General features: G+C 47.6%; 1 protein-coding gene across 1 annotated transcript in view; it reads left to right on the top strand.

Moving 5' to 3' along the window:
- Window positions 1023-23431, top strand: part of RFTN1 (raftlin, lipid raft linker 1) — a 220625-nt gene continuing 198216 nt past the window's right edge. The window contains exons 1-2 of the mRNA XM_021071357.1: window positions 1023-1334; window positions 20011-20163. Of these exons, the coding sequence (XP_020927016.1) occupies window positions 20019-20163 (145 nt within the window). The 5' untranslated portion in view covers window positions 1023-1334; window positions 20011-20018. The remainder of the gene's footprint in view (window positions 1335-20010; window positions 20164-23431) is intronic.

Below are 23431 nucleotides of genomic sequence, written 5' to 3'. Positions count from 1 at the left end.
TGTTATTAGTATCAGAATGACATCATTAAAGCACCGTTGGGGCCTCCATCCTGTGGGCTCCAATGCCTAAGGGCCCCTCTTTGCCCAACCAGAAAATGTAGATAATCAGATTATGTCCCCTGTCTTGTTTCAGTCTCCTTATAATAATATTAATAACAATAATAACAAGGATAAGAGCTACGTTATAGGGTGCTTTCCTAAACACTTTACACATAGAACCCATGAGAAAGTGCTATTTAAGAAAGGAAGAAACAGGCCCAGAGCAGTTAAGTCACTTGCCCAAGTCACACAAAGTAAATATGGATGGAGGCCAGCAGGCCCAACCAGATGATTTGGCTCTAGGGCTCCCGCTATTAACCCTTACACTGTAATTTTACTTTGTCTAAAAAGCTCCAAGAAGAAAGATTTCTATAATGGGCTCACTGCCTCACATCTTTGATTCACTAACGTGGGCCTGGCCTGGCGTTTTTATTTATTTAATTGCCTCCTCAGGCAGCCTCAAGTTGCAGGCTAAGACGGTTCCCCAGATCTTCTCAAAACTTCTGGGCACCTGAAGTAACTGGGCTAGGGTGTGGCACGGGGGACAGTGGCATGATCCCACTCCCTAAGCACAATCTCTTAAGAAATAACGCATATGCCTGGGGATGGGCCCACCTGTGGCATGAGGAGGAACGGTCCTCTCTTCTCTGTGGTCCTCCCAGCCCCCAAACGAGCACCTTCGGTGGCAGTCGCCCTCCAGTATCCAGCTCCAAATTTGAGGGTTCCCAGCCCCACGCGCGTTCTTGACGCACGCAACCTAGGTTAAAACGGGTTGGGACGGTGGGCGGGTGAACCTCTGACCTCTGCGAGGAGGGGCAACTAGGGTCGCCGGCAGCGGGGAGCGCACAGGTTGCGGGCTGCGTGGAGGCGACGGAGCGGCGAGTGGAGGGGGCGCGGGGCCCGCTCGTCGCTCCCGCGGCTGCTGTTAGGGGCCGCGCGGCTCCCCAGAAGATGCGGCGCAGCATATTTTGCACATGAGTTCAGAGGAAGAGGAAGTGTAGCCGGCGGACGCGCGGCGGCGACGGGGGCGCGTCGGGGCTGGAGCCGGAGCGCGCCGGGCTCAGGGCGCAGCGAGCGGGAGCGCGGCGGCCGCGGGCTCCGCGGAGGGACGGGCGCACAGATCGCAGGAGGGACAGACCCAAGAGCACGCCTCGCAGCCGGCCACGTTCCCACCCCCTGGCGCCCACGCCTTCTCCGCACCGCCTCCTCTATATGGCACAAACTTTCCTCCCGGGACGGAACACGCTGTCTTCGGGAGCCCGCGCCCGCGCCTTCTTCTCGCCTGGTCCAGAACGGTAGGTGGACGCCTGCCGAACTCGGGGTGGAGGAAGGACCCGGCGGACGGGGCGAGGGGGGAGCCGGTGGGCGCCTCCTTGGAGGTTGCCCGGGCTGGGCATGCTTCTCGGGCGTCGGGGCTGCCACCCCTGTTCCCCGCACCTTTGGCCGGGATTGGATGGGGTCGGGCCGGATCCGTGGGACGCGGCGGTATTGGGCCAACTTTTTTTGGGTGGGGGGGGGCGCGGAATCCTCCCTGGCGCGCTATGGAGAGAGGCACCCCAGAGCAGTCTGTTGAGGGCCGTGGGCTCCGCATGCTCGGGGCGCCGAGGAAGGAAGCCGAGGGGGCTACAGGTGGGTCTAGGACACTGCTGCACGAGGTCCTCGGCAAAGATCAGGCGGGAGCTGGCCGCGGAGTCCGGGTTGCTGAGGGCGCGAGGCCGGGGTGGGCTGGGGCGGGGCGGGGCGGAGACGGCTCCTGCTGCCGTTGTGCGTGCGCCCTGGGAGGTGCGTTTGTTCCCGGTTCCCCGGACAGGGGTGCTGGACCGGCGGGAGCAGACGTGCCGCGCGTTTAGAGGAAGCGCCAGGGCCACGGGAGGCTCAGAGACTTGGGGCGCAGGGTGTGTGTGGGTCCCAGCACTAAAAACGGGCATCTCTCCTTCTGTGAGAGGGTTTCTTCTCTCGTCCTCACCTATTTCCTAGGCTAAGGGAAGCCAGCGTGGACCTGGGTCAGGGAGGGGTGGTGGTGGCGTTTATTTCAGGAAGCCCCGTGATCAGGCATGCACACCCCCTTCCTGGGTCAGGGCTCATGCCCTTCACCTGGTGTGGCGCTGTCTTTGGCAATGAGAACGGCTTGGAGGCCAAGGTGCTGTACCCAGGCATGCTGCTGCCTCCCTGTTGCTTGCACTTGGCTGCCCAATGTGCTAGTGGGTGGTCCCCAGGGACGCTGGATGGTGTCAGCGAGTTTGTTAGGGGCTTTAAAAACAAACAAAAAGTATTAAAAAAAAAAAAAAAAAGTCTGGCACCAATCCCTATATTTGAGTGGCTGCCCTGTTTCCAGCAACAGTCCCTTGTTGTAATTGGTACAGCTGTTTTCAGATGCTGGGCGCAGTCAGGCGAGGCTTCTTCCAGCCCCTGCCATCGTGTGTCATCTCAGGATAAGTGAGGCCCTGCCAGGAAGGAAGGCAGGCGTAATGTGAGCAACCTTTAGGTCTGTGGGTAGGGCTTGCTCTGCACTCCACATGTCCCTGGTCTGGAATTCCCAATTTGTACCTCTGAACAGCTGAATTCCCTACCAAGTTCAAATGACCCCAGATGTCACCAGGCTCCACAGGGGGGTTTAGCGACAAGCTGTTTGGGGCTCTTTGGTGCGTGTGTTCTAACCTCAGTGAAATCACTTTAACCTCAGAGGGAGCTCTGCATCCTCTTTTGCCTTCAGTGGGGTTTCTGGCCTGAGAGCTGGGACGTCATCCTCTGGCTGCGTTTGTATAACAAGTTGCTGGGTTGGTTTTTCTTTGTTTGTCTTTTGGCTACATGGATGTGGTGCACATGGAAGTGGGCTCTTGTGCAGTAGCTGATAGATTTGGTGCAGGAACTGAAAGAGAATAAATTGGGAATACAAGTCAGTGAGTTCTTTTTCTCCCTCTTGAGCAGGAATTTTTGGCTTGCATTCAAATCATTGCTTTGTCTATAGGGAAACAGGCAGAAAATCTTTGGCATGAGTGATGTAAGTTCCTGTAAAGCTACTTGTATTCTTCCAGTCTTAACTTTTTAACAGAATTGAAATTATGTGGGCTCATGACTTGGTAGTCATGAATGTCTTGCTAAATTTCTAAGGAGGTGGGCTAGGGAGTGGGCGCTGTGACTCTTTCCCCCACCCATCTTGTTTTAAAAAATATAGATAAAGTTGCAAGAACAATGACCACCCAAATACCAGTATCTAGCTAATTTTACAATATTGGCTTTATTATACATCTGTTCATTTATTTGTTCCTCTCTCCATCAGTGCAACTCATTGTTTTATGCATTTGAAATGAAATTACAGACATCAGTACAGGTCTCTTCTAAACACGTGGCACAGTGGAAACAGATCCCACTAGGAACCATGGGGTTGCGGGTTCCATCCCTAGCCTCTCTCAGTGGGTTTAGGATCCGGCATTGCCGTGAACTGTGGTGTGGGTTACAGACAAGGCTCGGATTTGGCGTTGCTGTGGCTCTGGTGTAGGCCGGTGGCTATAGCTCCAATTAGACCCCTAGCCTGGGAACCTCCATATGCCACAGGTGCAGCCCTAAAAGGACAAAAATAAAAAAATAAACATCCCAATGCACATAATTTATAATTCAATATATGTTCATAATTTTCCTAAGGTGAAATTTATACATATGGTGAATTTATACACACATATCTATATACAGATATTGAAAGGCACAAACCTTGAGAGTAACATTTGCATAATGTTTTGACAGATATGTACACCTGTGTAACCTTAGTCTCTATCAAGATGAAGAATGTTGGAAGTTCCCATCATGGCTCAGTGGTAACAAGCCCAACTAATATCCGTGAGGATGCGGTTGGATCTCTGGCCTTGCTCAGTGGGTTAAGGATCCAGCATTGCCGTGGCTGTGGCGTAGGCCGGCAGCTGCAGCTCCGATTCAACCTCTAGCCTGGGCTGAATATATGCCAACCACATGTCATGGGTTCGGCCCTAAAAAGCAAAAACAAAAAAAACAAAAAAAAAGATGGAGAATGTTGCCTGTCACTCCCAGAAAGTCCTTTGTTTCTCACTCAAAGTTAGTTTGGCCTGTTCTTTTTTTTTTTTTTTTTTTTTTTTTTTTGTCTTTTTGCTATTTCTTGGGCCGCTCCCACGGCATATGGAGGTTCCCAGGCTAGGGGTCTGATCGGAGCTGTAGCCACCCGCCTACACCAGAGCCACAGCATCGCGGGATCCGAGCCGCGTCTGCGACCTACACCACAGCTCACGGCAACTCCGGATCGTTAACCCACTGAGCAAGGGCAGGGACCAAACCCGCAACCTCATGGTTCCTAGTCAGATTCGTTAACCACTGCGCCACGACGGGAACTCCTGGCCTGTTCTTAAACTTCATGTAAGTGGAATTCTACAGTATTATGTAAAGCTGCTTTCACTCGGTATGTTTTTGAGATTCATCCATGTTTTATGTACCAATTCAGTCTTTTTTTTATTACTGAGTTTATATTCCAAGATCTGTTTATACCACAGTTTGTTGATGTATTCCCCTGTTATAACACATGAGTTATTCCCAGGTTTCAGGGGTATTGTGAATGAAGCTACCATGAATATTTGTATACAAGTCTTCCTTGGGGAATATGGGGAATATGCTGTCATGTCTCGTGGGTAAATGGAATGGAAGGGCTAGGTCATAAAAGAGATGCATGTGAACCTTCGAAGAAACTGCCAGACCTTCTCCCAACATGGTTATACCATTTTATACTCTCACCAGTAGAGAATACAAATGGGAGATTCCAGATACGACAGCTCACTTTCCCATTGCACATTCAAGAGTGTGGTTGACCAGTGTTCTTGTGGGGCCAGAGGGAGTTAGAAATTGGGACTGCCTGGGACAGTGTGGAGCGTGTTGTTTTCATAGGTGAAGTAGCTAGAGAAATGCCTGACTCTGCCAGTAACTAGGCTCGCTCTTAAATTATTGCAGACGATCAGACAAATATTTTATTTTTAGAGATCTTCAGAGAAGGGAATTCCATAGGGGGATGTCCCCTTTGTTATGAAAGCAGATTGAGTGCTTTCTACATAAAGAAAAATACCCCCCAAACCCCACAGAATTCCACTAAACTTCTGCTTCGAAACGCCTAGGGGATTTCTGGGGTATTGGTCTAGTTGCTGTGAACCTGGGGAAGATTCCCGTTGGATTTCACCGGCCTGGGCAGCTGGCTGTTGAAAGCAGTTGTGTTTGCTTTGGGAGGCAGATCAGATTTGGTTTTTTGAAGGCCCCAAGAACAGCTTTTCCTGTTAAAGTGATTTGGCCTGTCAGTGAGAAATACGGCCTGTCATCACCCCTCTCTTTGTCCCCGGTGAGAAAACGGGCCATTCCCCCTCACATCCCCGTACACCTTAGGCTCTGTCTGTGGGCCCATAGCCAAGCCTGGGCGTGGCTGATCCAGGAAACAGGAGTTGAGCCTCTTGCCTGTGTGGGAGCCAGGATGAAGTTTTTACATCTTGCCAAGGTATCTTACTGGGGTCAGGTGACAATGGATGGTACAGAGTCTTAAGACACTGGACTGTGTTTGGGGACCCTTTGCTTCATCTGCAAGCCTAGTACTGTGCCTGCCCCAGACCATAGGCACTGTGTCATTCTTGTGGCTCATGGTACCTATGCAGGCAACTGCCTCTCTGGAGGTTGAATGGGATTGCTGAGATGTCAGGACCTCAGATGTATTTTACTAGAGGCCACTTTACTATAGCCCGGGAAACAAGTTACTCTGCCAACTGTAAACTTCCCTTCTAGTAGCACTGTTCTTATTTTATTACAGATTTTACTATTGATATCAAGAAAATAATGATTATAGCTACCCTTTGCCAAGTGCCCATGCTTTGCCAGGCCCCACTGGGCTTTTTATATGCATCTCTGAACTTATTCCTCATGAGAGGCGAGTGCTATTAGTATCTGCCCTTTGGCCTTGAGGAAACTGAAGCTTAGTGAGGTTAAGTAACTTGCCCAAGTTAACATTTTCATGTTTCCTGGACACTGAGTGAAGAGATTGTGGCATTCTAGTTTTGTAAACGCAGATTCTATTTACAAGCAGAGATTTCCAAATACGTGACACCAGACACCATGGTAGAACAGAAATGTAAACTGAGTGGGGGGAGCAGAGTTGCAAGAAATAACATGCTGGAATCACTTTCCTGTCTTTTGGCTTTTTTTGTTTGTTTGTTTGTGTCGGCTTTCTGTGATTTGGGGAGCCTGGGGCCTGGAGAGAAGTACTGATTTTGGTGACAATTTAAGATATTATTGGTTATATTTACAGCAACATGGGTGGACCTAGAAATTATCATACTAAGGGAAGTAAGTCAGACAGAGAAAGACAAATATCATATGAGATCACTAAGTGCAATCTGGAGTTCCCATCGTGGCTTAGTGCTTAACGAATCAGACTAGGAACCATGAAGTTGTGGGTTCGATCCCTGGCCTTGCTCAGTGGGTTAAAGATCCGGTGTTGCCGTGACCTGTGGTGTAGGTTGCAGATGTGGCTTGGATCTCTCGTTGCTGTGGCTGTGGTATAGGCTGGTGGCTACAGCTCCAATTAGATCTCAATTAGACCTCCATATGCCGTGGGTGTCACCCTCAAAAGACAAAAAGACAGAAAAAAAAAAAAGTGGAATCTAATGAAAAATGATACAAAAGAACTTACAAAACAGAAACACATGCAAAGATGTTGAAACCAAATTTATGGTTTCCAAAGGGAAAATGTTGGGGGGGAAATAAATTAGGGGGTTGGGATTGACATGTACACACTGCTGTATGTAAAATGGATAGGTAACAAGGACTCACTGTATAGCACAGGGTAACCTACTCAATGCTGTGTAACAACCTACATGGGAAAAAAATTTGAAAGGGAATGGATATATGTATAACTGATTTACTTTGCCGTATGCCTGACTAACACAACCTTGTAAGTCAACTATCCTGTAATAAAACTTATAGATTAAAAAAATAATTAAAGTCAGGTATTTGAATTCTTCACACTAAACAACCTCCTTTTTGCCCATCCAGTGGAATAACTGCCTTGAAACACTGCCTGGTGCACCGCTTTTGGAAACTCTTGCAGTGGACAGATATTTTTCTTCCCACATGCTCATTATTATGTTGTAATAAAGTTCTGTTGTTCCGGTTTTTGAAAAAAAAGATATTATTGGTTATGATGATTATAATTTTACTGGAGGGAAAGAAAGATGTTGCCAGCTGTTTGGTCTGAGTGTCTGTAGCTGAGCTGTCCAATACAGTAGCCTCGAGCTACATGTGGCTATTTACATTTAAATGTAAATGAATTAAAATGAAGTAAAATTAAAAATTCAGTTGTGCAGCCTCACCAGCCACCTTTCAAGGGCTCTAGAGCCACATGTGGTTATTGGCTACCGAATTAGAGCAGATGTAGTTTCATGCTCGCTGAAAGTTGTTTGATGGGGCGACTCTATAGTGAGCGTTCCTCTTTTTTTCTTGCAGTTAAAGAATTGGCCACACTCTTGGCTAAGGCTTAGGCTATTTTTCACTGACAAAGAGATAAATTTAGCCAGACATTTCTTTTATGTTTACCTTTTAAAGGGTGTGTGTGTGTGTGTGATCTTTCCTCCCATTCACATTTCGTTTTTGACATAAATTTGAATTTCCCTTTTCTCCTGGGCCCCCAAAGGGGCTTTCGTTGTTATCACTGTGTATTTTACCAAGATGCTTTCTTTGAAAAGATCAGTACAGCGGGCAAGTGACGGCCCCGGCTTGGGGCCCTGTTAATTCCTTGCTCTCCAAATAATTCAATTCAGCTTTTAAATATGCATTTGTGTGACTTACTCCCTACCTGGGCTGAATTCAGGAAGAAAAAGCTCTCTCAGCGGGGCCAGAACCAAAGAGTGAGAAAATCAGGTCCTATTCTGTGAGTGATGGCTACCTGCCAAGCCTGAGGTGGAGGAGACATCCTTTGGAGCTGAGGGGAGCTGAGGGCTTCATTTGGAGGTTTTCCTGGCTCTGGCCTGCCCCTGTGGTGTAGGGAGAGCTGGAGGGGCCGCAGCATCGTGCCTGGTGGTACAAGGATGGGAGGGCAGTGCCCTGCTCTCCTCTCTTATGAGGTGTCCACTCCTGAGGATGGGTTCAAAGGAGACAGGTGCTAACCACCAGGTGTCAGTGGGGGACCCAGACCTGCCAGAGCTGAAAAGCCCATATCAGCTATGTTTGCTCAGCTTGTTTGATGTTCACCAATTCTTGTGCTACTTTATGAAGCATGTTGGATGTTTCCACTCTTTTTCAACCAGGAGGCCAGCTGTACTTTATTGACAGCTTTCTTTGGCTTTTATAACTAAACGGTCCCATTGTGTTGTCCCATAGGCAGTCTTCCTGCATGGACAGCAGTTATTCTTTGCAGAGGATTATCAGCTTCCATTCTTGTGTGTATGTGTTGAAACTCCCTATTTCACTCTGAGGAAATACTTCTGAGGAAGCTTTCAAGTTTTATGAAGTAGCTCCCAAATTCCTCAGAAAAGAGATTAGCCATGAGAAGAGATTGGATTCATCACAGACTCTGGTTAATGTAACGTGACCGTATTGTGTATTACCAAATTTTGGAAATGCAGAGTACAAGAAATCAGACTGTTCTTTGAAACACTTAATTTAGAGAGGTTGTTGGGGATTTTCCCCAGTGTCTTGGGACAATTTCTAAACGCACTTTCAGTGTGGGGTAATTATGGCAGGTTAACAGAGATCTTCATCATGGATAACAAGTAATAGCACTAGCAGTGGGTAGCATTTAGACAATCTTTTCCATGTGTTGGAGCTTCTCTAAGCCCTGTCAGATATTAGTTTATTTAATCCTGACCCTACCAATGGATTCTGGGGTCATACCCATTTGACAGTTGAGAACCCTGAGGTTAAGTGGCTTCCTCAAGGTCACTCAGCTGGGAAGTAGGGGGCCCTGGAACTTGAATGCAGGTTGGTTTGGCTCCAGAGCTTCCTCCAACCCCCCTGTGCCATGCTGTTAAGAAAGTGAACTTGAGAGTTGAAGGCGACAGGCAAATTTCCCAAAGACCCTTTTCCATCCTTCTCTGAATAATAGGCATCTTTCCTGATCTTGAAGGACTGAGTAGGTATTTATTGTGCATCTGATGGGGCAGCATCAGGGCAGCGGCTCTTGGGGATGAGGATGTGACTGCCCTCTGAGAAGTTTGCCGTCCTGTGGGAAGATGGGGCAGTACCAGGAGCTCCAGAGCTCTCCCCTGACTTTCAGACTGGTCCATCCCGCCGCCTACCTTGCCTCCACTTGGATGGAGGTAACGCATCCAGAACAGACCCCTGTCTCCCTTGGCCCAGCTGCTCCTACGCCGTTCCCATCTGAAGAGGTGGCCACTGCAGCCTTCCAGGTGCTCATGTCACAAACCCTAGAGGCTCTTGGATGCCCTCCTTTGCTCCTGCCCTGTTCCAGACTACCAAGAATCCCACTTCCTACCTTCAAAACCTATCCACAGTGTGATGACACTGTGCTCACACTTCATCACCCTCCGGTCTCCCCTTTTCCAAGGTCAGAGCGATTATGTCTCTTCTGGGCTCAAAACCCTCCCAGAGCGCTCATCTCCCTTGAGACAAAACCAGCATCTTGACTGTGGCCACCTAGGCTGTGCTGCCTCTCCAGGCAGATCTGGGACATTCCAGCCTCTTTGCACCCGTGGCTACCATGCCCGCTGCCCCTTATCCCACCGCTTGCACTGTCATCTTCCTCAGGGTTTTGCCTGTCGTCACCTTCTGCGAGAGGCCTTCCCTGATCTCCTTTTTTCTTTCTTTCTTTCTTTCTTTTTTTTTTAAATCATGCCTCCTCACTTGTACTTACTAACCCCCTCTCCCTGCTTTACTTGTCTCTATGTGACATACTTTTAAACCTGAACTTCATTGTTTCTGTGTGTATAATGTCTGTTTCTCTGCTTCTGAAAATAAGGTCCAGGAGGGCAGGGTTGTTTTTGTTTTGTTTTATTTTGTCTTTTGTTTTATTTTGTTTTTATTTCACTTCGGTATCCCCAGCCTTTGGCACAGTGACTTGCACATACCGGGGGCTCAGTAAGGGAGGGTATGATGGCTCATTTTATGATCAAGTTGGCTGGGCTGTGGTCCCTAGTTTTTGGTCAAACAGCAGTCTGTCTAGATGGGGTATTAACATTTGAGGAGTTCCTATCGTGGCTCAGTGGAAACGAATCTGACTAGCATCTGTGAGGACGCAGGTTCAACCCCCCGCCTTGCTCATTGGGTTAAGGATCTGGTATTGTGGTTAGGTCGCAGATATGTTTCGGATCTGGTGTTGCTGTGGCTGTGGCATAGGCCAGTGGTTACAGCTCCGATTCAACCCCTAGCCTGGAAACCTCCTTAGAGCTCCAAGGGTGCAGCTTGGAGCAAACAAAAAAAAACTACATTTGAATCAGTAAAGTAGATCGGCCTCCATAATACAGGCCAACCAATTCAGAGACTTAAGAGGTAAGACTGAGGTCTCTCCAGGAGGAAGGAATTCTGCCCTGCACCATCACCTCTTTCCTGAGTCTTTGGCCTGCTGGTCTGCCCTGTAGATTTCAGACTTAACCAGCCTCCAAGTCCAAAAACAAGTCCTTTACAACAAATCTTTCCCAATGTCTCTCACTGTAGATATCTGCATGTAGACTCACATACATATGAGAAACCCAAGAGGAAACACAGGTGTTGGGGGCAGGATGTTGTGTTCTCTTTAGGGCACATGTATCTGGAAGTGCCTGGAAAGCTCCAGCTGAAGAAGTTGGAATAGGTCTGTGGGCCTGTCTGCTAAGTTGGAGAGAAGTCAGGCTGGGAGTAGAGTTATGGAACTTTTTCCATTCTACCTGACAAGTCCCTATATTGGGAGTTCTCAAACTCTGTGCCAAGGCATCCCAAGGTACTACAGCAAGGAATGTTTTATTTTCATTTTATTTTATTTATTTATGTATGTATGTATTTATTTATTTTGTCCTTTTAAGGCCACACCCGCAGCATATGGAGGTTCCCAGGCTAGAGGTCTAATTGGAGCTGTAGTCACCGGCCTACACCACAGCCACAGCAACTCGAGATCTGAGTCAAGTCTTCGACCTACACCTCAACTCATGGCAATTCCACTTTGCCACGATGGGAACTCCCAGCAAGGAATGTTTTTAGATTTTTGAGGGGAACACAGTTTTTGAGGGACTTGCCATATTAGGTGTCACCCTCACTACTAGTTGACTACGAGTAGTTGACAGTATCGGACATCAAAGGACACCACATTTCTTTTTGATGATGTCATATCTTTGCGAAGCTGAATTTGTGGGCATTGCTAAGAAAATCATTGTGGAACAGCAAGTGCAGCTGAGACGGTTTGAGAAGTTGCCCAGTGCGAACAGATGCACACATCCTAGTAGTAAGAAATTTTGGTAATTTAAGGATGCAGGAGAAAGATTTTTTTTCTTTCAGTGTATGTATTCTCTCCAAAGGCTGCTAAGTTGTTGAGACATAATTATCAGTTGTTTGGACCTGACTACTTAATAAATTGAACTCAAGTATTGCTTTTAGCTTAAGAGTGCTATGAAAAGTGAATGGAGATGCCAGGGGCGCCATGAACTTGAAAGTCTGGGAACCTTTGCCCTGTGTGTTCTGGATATTAGATGTAACGTGTATAAGAGTAAGAGCAGGGGCAGAAAGATAGGGACAAGGGGTGGGGCATGAGGGCTGCATCCTGAAAGTCATATTCAGCAGTAGAAGATATGAACAAATAAAATGTAAGCGTTGGTTAAATCAGGGTAGTGGACATGTGAATGTCTCATTTTCTGTTCTTATCCATATTTTTGCTGTGGTTGATAGTGAAAGTAATTCTAAGAGAGCAAGACAGAAGGAGGCTGGGGAGAGAAATTTGGGGTGCACTTGTGTCTGGGAGGACAGCAGGGAGCCTGGGAAGGAAGGGTTTGAGGTCTAGAGAGATTCAGGAGATGCAGGAGTGGAACCAAGGAGATTGGCCAGGCCGTGTTCTTCCAGACTGTGGTTCTTAGCCCTGGATGTCAGAATCACTTAGGAAGTCTTTCAAAAATGTTGCTTGGGCCTCGCCCCCAAATGCCTGAGCATCAGGACATCAAAGCAGCTCTCTGGTGATTCCAGCGTGCAGCCAAGATTGAGAACCACTGCCATGGCCCAGAGTTTCCAACAGTTTTACTCTGATTCAGACTTTAATGTAGCATGTGTGAAAATGTGGATTCTGATTCAGCAGACATGAGTGGGCCACTCCCAGGGGTGCCAGTGCTGCTGGTATGAGGCCCACTCTTTGAGTAGAAAGTTCTTTGAGTGCAAAGACCACTCTTTGAGCAGGGCCGTTTTTAGTTAAGGGGGGTTGTGATGGAGGCTAGTGGGAGAGCAGAAAGGGGTCTGGATCGTACTCCTCCTCGACATGGGGTTGGGTGGTGAGTAAATGTTTTCTTTTGGTTTTTTTTTAGGGGGGGTGTTTGTCCTTTTGCTATTTCTTGGGCTGCTCCCGCGGCATATGGAGGTTCCCAGGCTAGGGGTCGAATCGGAGCTGTAGTCTCCGGCCTACTGCCAGAGCCACAGCAGCACGGGATCCGAGCCGCGTCTGCAACCTACACCACAGCTCACGGCAACGCCGGATCGTTAACCCACTGAGCAAGGGCATGGTTCCTAGTCGGATTCGTTAACCACTGCGCCACGACGGGAACTCCCTGTTTTCTTTTGATAATGTAAATACCCCTCGTAAGCCTTATCTTTTGCTGTGTAACACATCACCCCCTTGCTTGACAACCGAAAACAATAATGAACGTTTGTTATCTCACAAGGTTTCCGTGAGTTAAAAATCCAGAAGCAGCTACTCAGGGGCTCTCATGAGGTCATGGTCAAGATGCTGGCTGGGCTGAAGGCTGTTCTGGAGCTGAAGGATCTGCTCCCACTTGGTGCTGAGTCGGTCGTGGCTGTTGGGTGGAGGCCTCAGTTCCATGGGGTTAATGGCGTGTCCCATAATATGGCAGCTGGCTTCCCCCAGACACATTGGTCCTTCTGCCAAATTGTACTGGCACAGGTCAGCCATGTGTGTGGGGGAGGGGACCCCTGGTGAACCCCAGCAGGATTACTGAGGGCCGTCTTGGCTATGATACTCCTTGTCTTCAACTAGGGAAGTAATGCATGTGAAACCCAGAATATGTGAAAAATGTAGAAAACCATAAAGAGAAGGTCACCCATAACCTCATGCCCCAGAGGAAAGCTCTGTGAACGTTGTGGTCTCTGTCCTGCCAGTTAGGAAAGGAGACTGTTCTTTGCCTTGGCATCTAATCAGGAACACTTTCACTGGGTCAATTTTAGTTATGCTTGGGTGTCTTTGTTTGTAGGAAATTAAGATTTGACAACATCTGAACAGCTGATTGGATTTTCAAGTTGACGTTTCTGGGTGGAGAGAGATGTTCTTATCATGTAAAAATTTCTTAATTTGGATCATTCTTTCTTACTTTGAGTGCCTGAATGATGTTCGAGTCTTCAGATACAGAATTCGAGCAGAGAAATAAAGACTGAGTTTGCCAGCCGATCCGGCATCATTGCAGATAATTGTCCTGTCTCTGGTTGCTTGTCATGAGCTGTTGACAGTTGTTAAAATTAGCTTTACAGTCTGCCTTGGATTAGCAGCAAGTGTGGTAAGTGAGGGCTCACTCTTAATGAAACTAATTTGTATTTGAAAATATAACTCCATTTATTGCCCCCATTTTAAAAATGTTATGCATGCTAGTTGGTGCTCTCAGTTTCAGCTGAGTTTTTTTTTTTTTTAACCCTCACTGAAAATAATCTCTTCAAGAAGTGATCCTTTTTTTTTAAATTTTTTTGGCCCCACCCATGGCATGCTGACGTTCCTGGGCTAGGGATCTACCCATGTCACAGGAGTGACAACACCAGATCCTTAACCCATTGCACTACCAGGGAACTCCCAGGAGATGATCCTTTTTGAAGTGGTTTTCCACTGTTTCATGGGCATCTGGGGGAGTATTTCAAGAACAAATTAGGAATAACCTTTACATAAAAATTTAGACATTTCACGAGTTCCTGTCATGGCTCAGTGGTAATGAACCCGACTAGTATCCATGAGGACTTGGGTTTGATCCCTGGCCTCGCTCAGTGGGTTAAGGATCTGGCATTGTTGTGAGCTGTGGTGTAGGTTGCACACATGGCTCGGATCCCGAGAAACTGGATCCCTAGCCTGGGAACTTCCATATGCCACAGGTGTGGCCCTACAAGGACAAAAGAAAAAAAAATTAGATATTTCAGCATTTAAAATGACATGGACCATCATGCCCCACTGCTGATGAGCTTTCTCTGGAATCAAGTCTATGGGAATGTGCCTTCTGTTTTATGTCCCAGAGCTTTTCACCCAGTGCCCTGAACTCTGCCTGGACCTCTCCAACAGCCAGACTCACTGCACCATCTGTATCTGTTCATTGTCACCTGTGATTTCCTTGAGGACAGAGCCTTCTCTGTCCATTTCTGTATTTCCTAATTGAGGGCGTGGCTCAATGCAGCCCTTAATCAACGTGGGTTGAATAATGAATGACCTTGAAACATACATCCCTTCCCTCATGGAGCCGACAGTTCCTTCAGGAAGCTGGTTCCTCAGATACCAAAGACACACCTCCTTCTAGATTTAATTCAGAAAGAACTGATTTTCCAGGATGTCACCATTTGAGGGATCTTTGCTTCCTCGTCATTTGCAATGCTAATGTCCTCTTCTTGTTGGTGGCTCTCAGAACCCTCCTGTGATCACCTTATTTCCTCCCTAGTCAGCCTCCAGTTCCTAATGACATTTAGCTAGTTTCTGCTCAAACTGTAAGGATATTTTGGCTCTTTCCCCACTGTCTTGCCATAGGAGTGGGGAAAGTTCTCTCTTTCTACCTTCGAAGACCTCTTGGATGGTTCTTCTTGGTGCCTTGATGCTAGAGAGACCCATACACATGGGTGCAGGGATATCTGTTGGGAAGATAAAGACATAAAAGAAGAAAAACATCCTCCTGCATGACTGTCAAATCATCAAAGCTGATTCAACCATCAACGCACACGTAAAACAAGAGACCCAGTTTCCGTTAGGGGTCAATGTGAAGTGACAGTAGGAATTTGGAGGGGCAGAGCTATAGGGGTTGCATGGACCATAGCAAAGTACTGGAAAAATATCATCACACCCAGGGGATTTTTAGCAAGTGTCCTTTACCAAAACACACAGCAGTGAAAGAGAGATGGCTATGAGTAGCATGGCTGGTCAAGATCCCACCGGTAAGCTGATACCCCAAGGGGAGCAGGAAGTGGAGGGGCTAATGCATGGTCTCTCAGAGGGTCTCACCATCCACTATGCCTCTTGGGGTCAGCAGCTGACCACCCTGAGCATGTTATTCATTAACAAGACCCTTCACCTACTGTACAACCCAGGAATCCCACCCCTAGGAATTACCCTAGAGAAGTGAAAACCTATGTCCACAGAAAAACCTCTGCGGGAATGTTTTTAGCCACTTGATTTAGAATCCGCTCAAGGGAGTTCCTGTTGTTGTGCAGCAAAAACAAATCCGACTAGTATCTGTGAGGGTGCAGGTTTGATCCTTGGCCTTGCTCAGTGGGTTAAGGATCCAGCGTTGCTGTGAGCGGTGGTGTAGGTTGAAGACGTGGTTCGGATCTGGCATTGCTGTGGCTGTGGTATAGGCTGGCAGCTATAGCTCTGATTTGACCTCAGCCTGGGAACTTCCATATGCCATGGGGGCAGCCCTAAAAAGCAAAAAAAAAAAAAAAAAAAAAAAATAGAATCAACCCAAACTGGAAACACCTCTCAGGGTAAATGGCTAAAGTAGGCCCCTCACTATACAGGCCCTTCTTACTGGTGCTCGGCTGGAGGCAGCTGGCCATGGTCATTTGGAGCAAACTTGGTGTGTAGGTTGCCAGTTGCATGATGAAACATGAGGCTTAAAACAATGGTGTGTTTTGCCCAGGAGTCTGCCGATTTGTCAAGTCTTGGTGGAAATAGCTCGTCTCTGCACCACGTGGTGTTGGCAGCTTGGTGGAGGCAGAGGCTCACCTTCCAGGGCAGCTCCCTGGCACAATACCTGGCAAGTCGCTGCTGGCAGTGGGTTCCTCCCTACATGGGCCTCTCTTTGGCCTGCTTGAGCTTCCTCATGGCATGGTGGCTAGGTTCCAGGAGTCAGGCAGTAGCTGAGAGCATCCAGTTTCTTAAGGCTCGGGTCCAGAAATGGGCACTGTGTCATTTTGACACTTTCTACGGGGAGAAGTCATGGAGCCCAGATTCAGGGGTGGTGACACAGGCCCCACCTCTCGATGGCACGAAAGCCTGAGGATTTGAGGGGCCACATTTAAAAACCATCTCACTGACCTTTTACCTCCTCCCTTACCCTTAACCCCTGCTTGCCATGCTTCCACTGAGACACTCCCTGAATGTCTGTGAGCGGGGTATGTAGCCACGCCGAGCACCATCTGCCTGCATTTGGCGAGGCTGTGCCCTTCACTCTTCCTTCTCCCTCTGCCTTTCACTGCCCTTGAAGGCTCATATCCAGCCCTTGCCTCAGCTTCTTGTGGGGTTCAGTGCGAGCAGGGTTTGGGAACCTGGCATAGGAAACAAGTTTACAAGACAGCATATTCTAACATTATATCACTGTTCTATCTTAGTTTCCCTTCCTTTTATTTTTTAAATTTTATTTATTTTTTTTGTCTTTTTGTCTCTTTAGGGCCCTACCTGCAGCACATGGAGGTTCCCAGGCTGGGAGTTGAATCTGAGCTGTAGCCGCCACAGCCACGGTCATAGCAACACACGATCCGAGCCGCATCTGTCACCTACACCACAGCTCTCGGCAACGCCAGATCCTTAACACACTGAGTGAGGCCAGGGATCGAACCTGCGTCTTCATGGGTGCTAGTCTGGTTCGTTAACTGCTGAGCCACGACGGGAACGCCTCCCTTCTGTTTATAAACTAGATTTTGTGACTTGTTTGAACATAGTAGGGACTATAATAGATAGTTTTGGAATGATATAAGTCTTTCCTGTTTTGACAAGGGGCGGGGTTGGTGGAAGAATGCAGGATGGAACGAGGAGGAATCAGGTGACCCAGTAGCAAGTAAGGTAGGGCCCTAACACGAACTAGAAAGAGCAACACATTCAAACTAAGCTTTTGGTGACTGGCAATGGCTTCACATTACCAGTGAATGGGTCGCCTTTCCCAGAGAGAGCTGTGCTGCAGAAGCAGTTACTTAAGCAGGGTTGCGTGCACCTCAAAGAAACCAATCCCTAAAGTTTGAGACCTCAAGGATTCATTGATATTCTAATTATGCTCCTGGCTGGTACCCTTGGCTGGTATTATGTCTGATTACATAGGTGATTTGTGCAAAGCCTCATTGTGTCCTGTGAGACAAGCACAGTGCCCTTTGAGGTAAACTTGGGCAGAGACCTCAAGTTCTGGATAGTCTGATTAAAACCTTAAATTCAAAATTCTGAATTGGTAGTTTCTGTAATATTTCTTGGCACACCTCCCCCCTCTTCAAATTTGTCTGAGTCGTTCTTCCTCGTCCTGCTAACTTTCTCCTCCTTTTTTTTCTAATGTCAAAGAGCCTGTCCTTGAGAGAAGAAATTAAATCATACTAAAGCGTTAGTGGCTACTGGGAGCTTGGTTTATTGCCCTTCCCTGGGATATATTTGTCATTTCAAAGGCAATGCTGAGGGAGGCTCTTATCAGAGGAGTGAATCTCTAAGGCTAGTTTTTTGGGGGTTTTTTTAGGACCGCACCTGTGACATATGGAAGTTCCCAGGCTAGGGGTCAAGTTGGAGCTACAGCTGCTGGCCTACACCACAGCCACAGCAATGTGGGATCCGAGCCATGTCTTTGACCTACACCACAGCTCACAGCAATGCCAGATCCTCAACCCATTGAGCAGGGCCAGGGATTGAACCCACATCCTCATGGATACTATCCGGGTTCTTAACCTTCTGAGCCACAACAGGAACTCCTCTAATGCTAGAATTTACCTAGTAAGATAGCAAAATGGGAAGGTTTTTAAGGAAGGAGTTTTTCCTTGGAGGTCCCCAAACACTCACTCCTTCACAAGGAGGAAGATGAGTGAGTGAGTGGCTGGTAAGCCTTTGGGTTATTTCCAGTTCTGTACTGGTGGCGATAGTGCTCATCTCACTGGACCACCTGTCCTCCAGCACTTAGGGGCCTCCCTGTCCACTTCTACTGTGTTCCAGCAGATGCCAGCCGACTTGCTTTTTTAGCAGTTAAATATGCAGCCTCTATACATATCAGCTATTATATCTGCAGAACTGCAGAGTATTTTACAAGTAATCAGTTCATGCAGCTTGCACATAAATCACGTCTGCTCTGGCCCTTTGGACACTAATGTTCCCTTATTAAGGCATAAGTAAGCCTTCCTGTTCTCATCCATCCTTCCAGACTTTTTTTAATTACTGAAAAGTAGAGCCTGGCTGTGGCTCCCCCAGCCTTCTCCACTCCCCTCCCTCTTGGGCCTCCTTGCGTTTGTGAGGTTCAGTTTTGTTTTGTTTTGTTTTTCTCCTGGAGCTTGCCAAATTGCCATAGGAAGCCGGGTACCTCGTGAAGGGATCGAGCCAAAGGAAATTCTTATCTCTAAAAGGAAGTGGCCACCACGTTTCTGTTGGTGATATTCTTGGCCAATTAATATTTGTGTGAATTATGTTCTGATGGCAGCACCAGTGCCCCCGGAGAGGAGGGAAGTATTGGCCAGGCTCAGTCACAAAAGGAAAACATCTCCTGCTCAAGTCTGGGGAGTGGATAAAAAGCCGTTTGGTGAATGTCATTCTGCCTAAGTCAACAGAGGCCATTCATTGTTTTTAAACCCCTGGAAGATGGAAGCTCAGCCCATTCTCACATGCACATTGTTTTAACATCTCTCTGTTTTCTTTCCAAACTTAAGCCACAGATCTTTACTCTAACACACACGGATTCCTGTTAGGGCCAGTTTCTCCAGCCCTGCCCTTCGAATTCAGCAAGTTTTCATTTTAGTCTAAAATGACTTTTAAGAGGAGTTCCCATCGTGAATCCGACTAGGAACTGTGAAGTTGCAGGTTAGATCCCTGGCCTCACTCGGTGGATTAAGGATCCGACATTGCCGTGAGCTGTGGTGTAGGTTGCAGACTTGGCTCGGATCCCTCGTTGCTGTGGCTCTGGCATAGGCTGGAGACTACAGCTCCGATTCGACCCCAGCCTGGGAACCTCCGTATACCATGGGTGCGGCCCTAGAAAAGACAAAAAAAAAAAAATTGATAAAACTAAAATGACTTTTAAAAATGTGGAGGTGTATTCTGTTTCTGTGGCTTCGTCTAAAAGGGAATAAAGGGAGACTTTTAGACACGGCCCATAAAAGTACTGCCATCTACTTTGAGAGGTGTTTCTATGAATGTAAATTCTGGTCTAAATAGTTACTGTGGAGGGGAGAAAGGACTCTGGAGTTTGGAAATTGTAATGACAACTTATTATCTCCTCTTAGCAAGCCCTGCGAAGTGATGCCTGTCTGGGTTTTTTCAGATGGGCTGACACCGTGATGCACTGTATTGCTTATTAGAGCCCATTTTTTAATCATGTATACAGATTACAGTGGAACGAAGGCACTCCGAGGTATTATCTGCCTTAGATAGGGGAAAAATGATATAAAACAGGTATGTTTTTGGTGTCATTTCAGAGTCACAGACTGGCTGGTAATGATATCTTATCAGCCAGAGAAGCCAGCCTGAGTGCTGAGCCTAGAGCCTCTGACCTACAGGTCATGGATTACATTGTGCTCTAGATTTCAGCAAGGCTGGGGTCCTCTGTGTATTCCTCAGGGAAATGATGGGGTCTTTTATACTATAATGTTTAAAAGCGACATGTCAGGAAAAAAAAAAAATCATCCCCCCTTTTCTTCTTTTGCTGACAGCTGCTGAAATGGGTTGCGGACTGAACAAGTTGGAGAAACGTGATGACAAACGGCCTGGAAATATCTATTCGACACTGAAGAGGCCTCAGGTGGAAACCAAGATAGATGTGTCCTATGAGTACCGCTTCCTGGATTTCACCACCCTGAGTGCTGGTGAGGCTAGGGGCAGGGTCCTCAGCCGGGGCTGCGGCCCAATCAGTGCTGGAGGGGTCTGCCTAGGAGACACTGGGGGGCGCGGGTGGGGAGGCTGGGTAGGGAGGGGGCACTGAAAAGGGTGGGCCTGTCGAGAAGGGACAGCTCTCAGAAAGCCAGATTTTTAGGCGAAATCTTTTGCTTTTTGAAAGCCAGCAACTCAATTGTGATAAATTAAAACCAGGTGTGAGCCAGATAGTACAAGTGGGTGGGTTGAACTTGGCCCACGGGCACACTTGTTTGCAGATTCCCATGGCATGCCAAGGACCGTTTGACGGTCCACCCAGATCCCCTGCCCCTTGTCCACTGGCGTCTTTCCAAACTGCTCGACCACCGGGCTTGACCCTGCCTCACCCCAGCTGCCCCGGTGCAGCTGGCAAGTGAGGGTCAGTGTTTTCATCCCAAACATTTGCTGAGTGCCAACTGTGTGCAGAGAGGTGGGTCGTGCTGGGGGACAGTCGTGCCCTATGCCCTGGTTTCCAGAAACTTCCTACCTGCTGGGAGAGGAGACTCGTGCATGTGAGAAAACTCAACAGGCTGTAATTGCAAGTTGGAAACATGTAAACTGTGGTTTTGGAAAAGGAAGACAGTAGTCTTTGTTGGAGGAGGTGGGGGGTTCCTGGAAGTTGTGAGCCTAAACCAAGTGTTCCTTAATGAGGGCTTCTTCAGACACTTTCTCCTTGGGCTTCTGTGGATATTTTAAGCTTCTAATAAGAGAAAAGAGAAATCATGGGAAAAGCCCTCCTTGTGGTGGGTTTGAATTCCTGGGCGAGTCACTAGGCAGACCTGCCCCCCAGGGCAGCACCAGGGATGCGGAGAGGGCCCCCGTGTCAGGGTCTAGAGCGAAGTCTGGCTGGCATTGGGTGCTGGTATCACTCTCTCTCCTCCCCCACACTCCACCGCCTCTGCCTGACCCCCTCCATGCTGAGCCCCCAGAGGGATGGGCAGCTGGACAGGTACATCTTGTGCACCCCGCAAGTCCCCCAGACTGGGCCCAGCCTCCTCCTCAGCAGACTGCTTCCTGCTGGTGTCCTTGGTGAATAAGGTCCCATCATCATCCTCTTAAAGGGCCCGGCTTGACACCTTCGTCATCCTGGCCATGCCCCACAATTTCCATTCCACCACCCAAGCCTCTTAAAAGTACTTCTGCTTGTGATGCTTCATGCTTGTGATGTAGCTGATGTAAAATGGACAAATCTGAACACAGAGCATTTTGTCATCAGTATTTGTTCAGCAAGTATTTGAGCGCTTTCAGTATTGTGAGCCTTGTAGAATGGTTAAGAAAAAAATCCAAAGCATGTGAAGTTCCTGTCCTGGCTCAGTGGAAAAAAAATCTGACTAGTATCCATGAGGACTCAGGTTCAATCCCTGGCCTTGCTCAGTGGGTTAAGGATCTGGCATTGCCGTGATCTGTGGTGTAGGCCAAAGACCCGGCTTGGATCTCAAGTTGCTGTGGCTGTGATGTAGGCCGGCAGCTATAGCTCCTATTCGACTCCTAGCCTGGGAACCGCCATATGATGCCGGTGCGGCCCTAAAAGACAAAAAACAAACAAACAAAAAAAACCAAAAAACCCAAATCATGCAGAGGAAAAAAGATGGAAAGAAAATACAACACGATGTTAAATAATGATTGTTAGGGTAATGATATGATGAGGGAGTTCTTGTCACATTTTTTTTTTTTTGCATCATGGTTGTATTTCTTTTATTGCTAAAAGGAGTGATTGTTGCCTTAATAGTAACTTCCACGTGCCCCCTGCCTGCCACTGCTGCATGCCTCACCATCTGAACCACTTCCCTGACCTCCTTCTTTGTTCCTCTGCTGCTCTGTGCTCCATTCATAGTATCTACACTGCTTTCTCTGGTTGAATTACCTTTTATTTTCTGATTATAAAGTGTGCATATGTCCATTATGAAAAGTTAGGAGAACACTGGAAAAATCATCGCTGATCCCTTTGCTTCTTCCCCTTAGCAGCTCCCTGCATCACATCACTCCTTTGCTCAAAGCTCCCCTGCCAATGGCACCAGCCTCCCTCTGCCTCATTGTCCTGCTCTTTGTCCTGTGTGTTCTGCCTCTTCACCCCCCACCCCCACCAAGGCCTCCTCAGGGCCTTTTCACCGCCTGTTGCCTCTGCCTGGAAGTCCTCCCAGATATACCCTTGGTTCAAACCCTTACCTCCTTCTCTGGGAAATCTTCCTAACTACCTATTTATTTATTTATTTATTTTTGGCCTTTGTCCTTTTTTTTTAAGGGCCACACCCACGGCACATGGAGGTTTCCCAGGCTAGGGGTATAATCAGAGCCATATCCTCAACCCACTGAGTGAGGCCAGGCATTGAACCCGCAACCTCATGGTTCCCAGTCGGATTTGTTTCTGCTGTGCCACGACGGGAACCCCTGACTACCTAATTAAAATTTCTACCTCCCCTGACCCCTAATCCTTTCCCCCTCTGATTTTCTCTACAGCACTCCCTGCTGTCAACATGCTATATATTTTGTGTATTATTATTTGTTACTTTATTTGCCGTCTGCCTTCCTTCACCAAAAGATGGAATTCCTTCTAAGGAGTGAAGGATTATATCTCTTTTATCCTCTGCTGGTGCTTAGAACAGTGCACATAGGAGATCATGAATGTTTATGAGTGAATATTCCATATATATCTTTGTATAATCCTGCTTTTTTTTTTTTTTTGCAACTTAACATTATATCATGAAACACACACCCTGTCATTCCATACATTCAGAAAATATGATATAATGGCTCTAGATGCTTTATTCATGCAGAGTACTGTAGTCTATTTAGGGTCCCCTTTTATTGGACGTTTAAGTTATTTTGGGCTTTGGACAGTTATAAACAGTGTTGTGATAAGCGATGTCGTACATAAATCTTTGTGTGGATTTGTGATTCTTTGCTCAGGAATGACCCAGTTGAAAGATATGGATGTTGAGACTCTTGATAAATTGCCACATTGTCCTCTAGATGGAACCTGCTGGTGTAAAGCGCAAATCTGATTGTGCGGAACCCTTTGACTAGGTCCTTGGATAAATGCCGGGGAGGTTCTGGCTGGCACTCAGGCTCTTCGGGAACCCCTCATTCGTCTGAGGGGGACTGTGTGCCTGGATCCTGGGCCTTGCAGCTGCCCCCGCCGGGACCCTCCCTCTCAGCCTCCCTGCACAGGGCCTGCCATGTTGCCAGAATCCCTCCCACCTGGAATTGTCCTTTCTGGACATT

The sequence above is a fragment of the Sus scrofa genome, chromosome 13 (genome assembly GCF_000003025.6).
Source record: "Sus scrofa isolate TJ Tabasco breed Duroc chromosome 13, Sscrofa11.1, whole genome shotgun sequence".
Taxonomy (NCBI): Eukaryota; Metazoa; Chordata; class Mammalia; order Artiodactyla; family Suidae; genus Sus; species Sus scrofa.
This window is presented reverse-complemented; position numbering and strand designations above follow the sequence as displayed.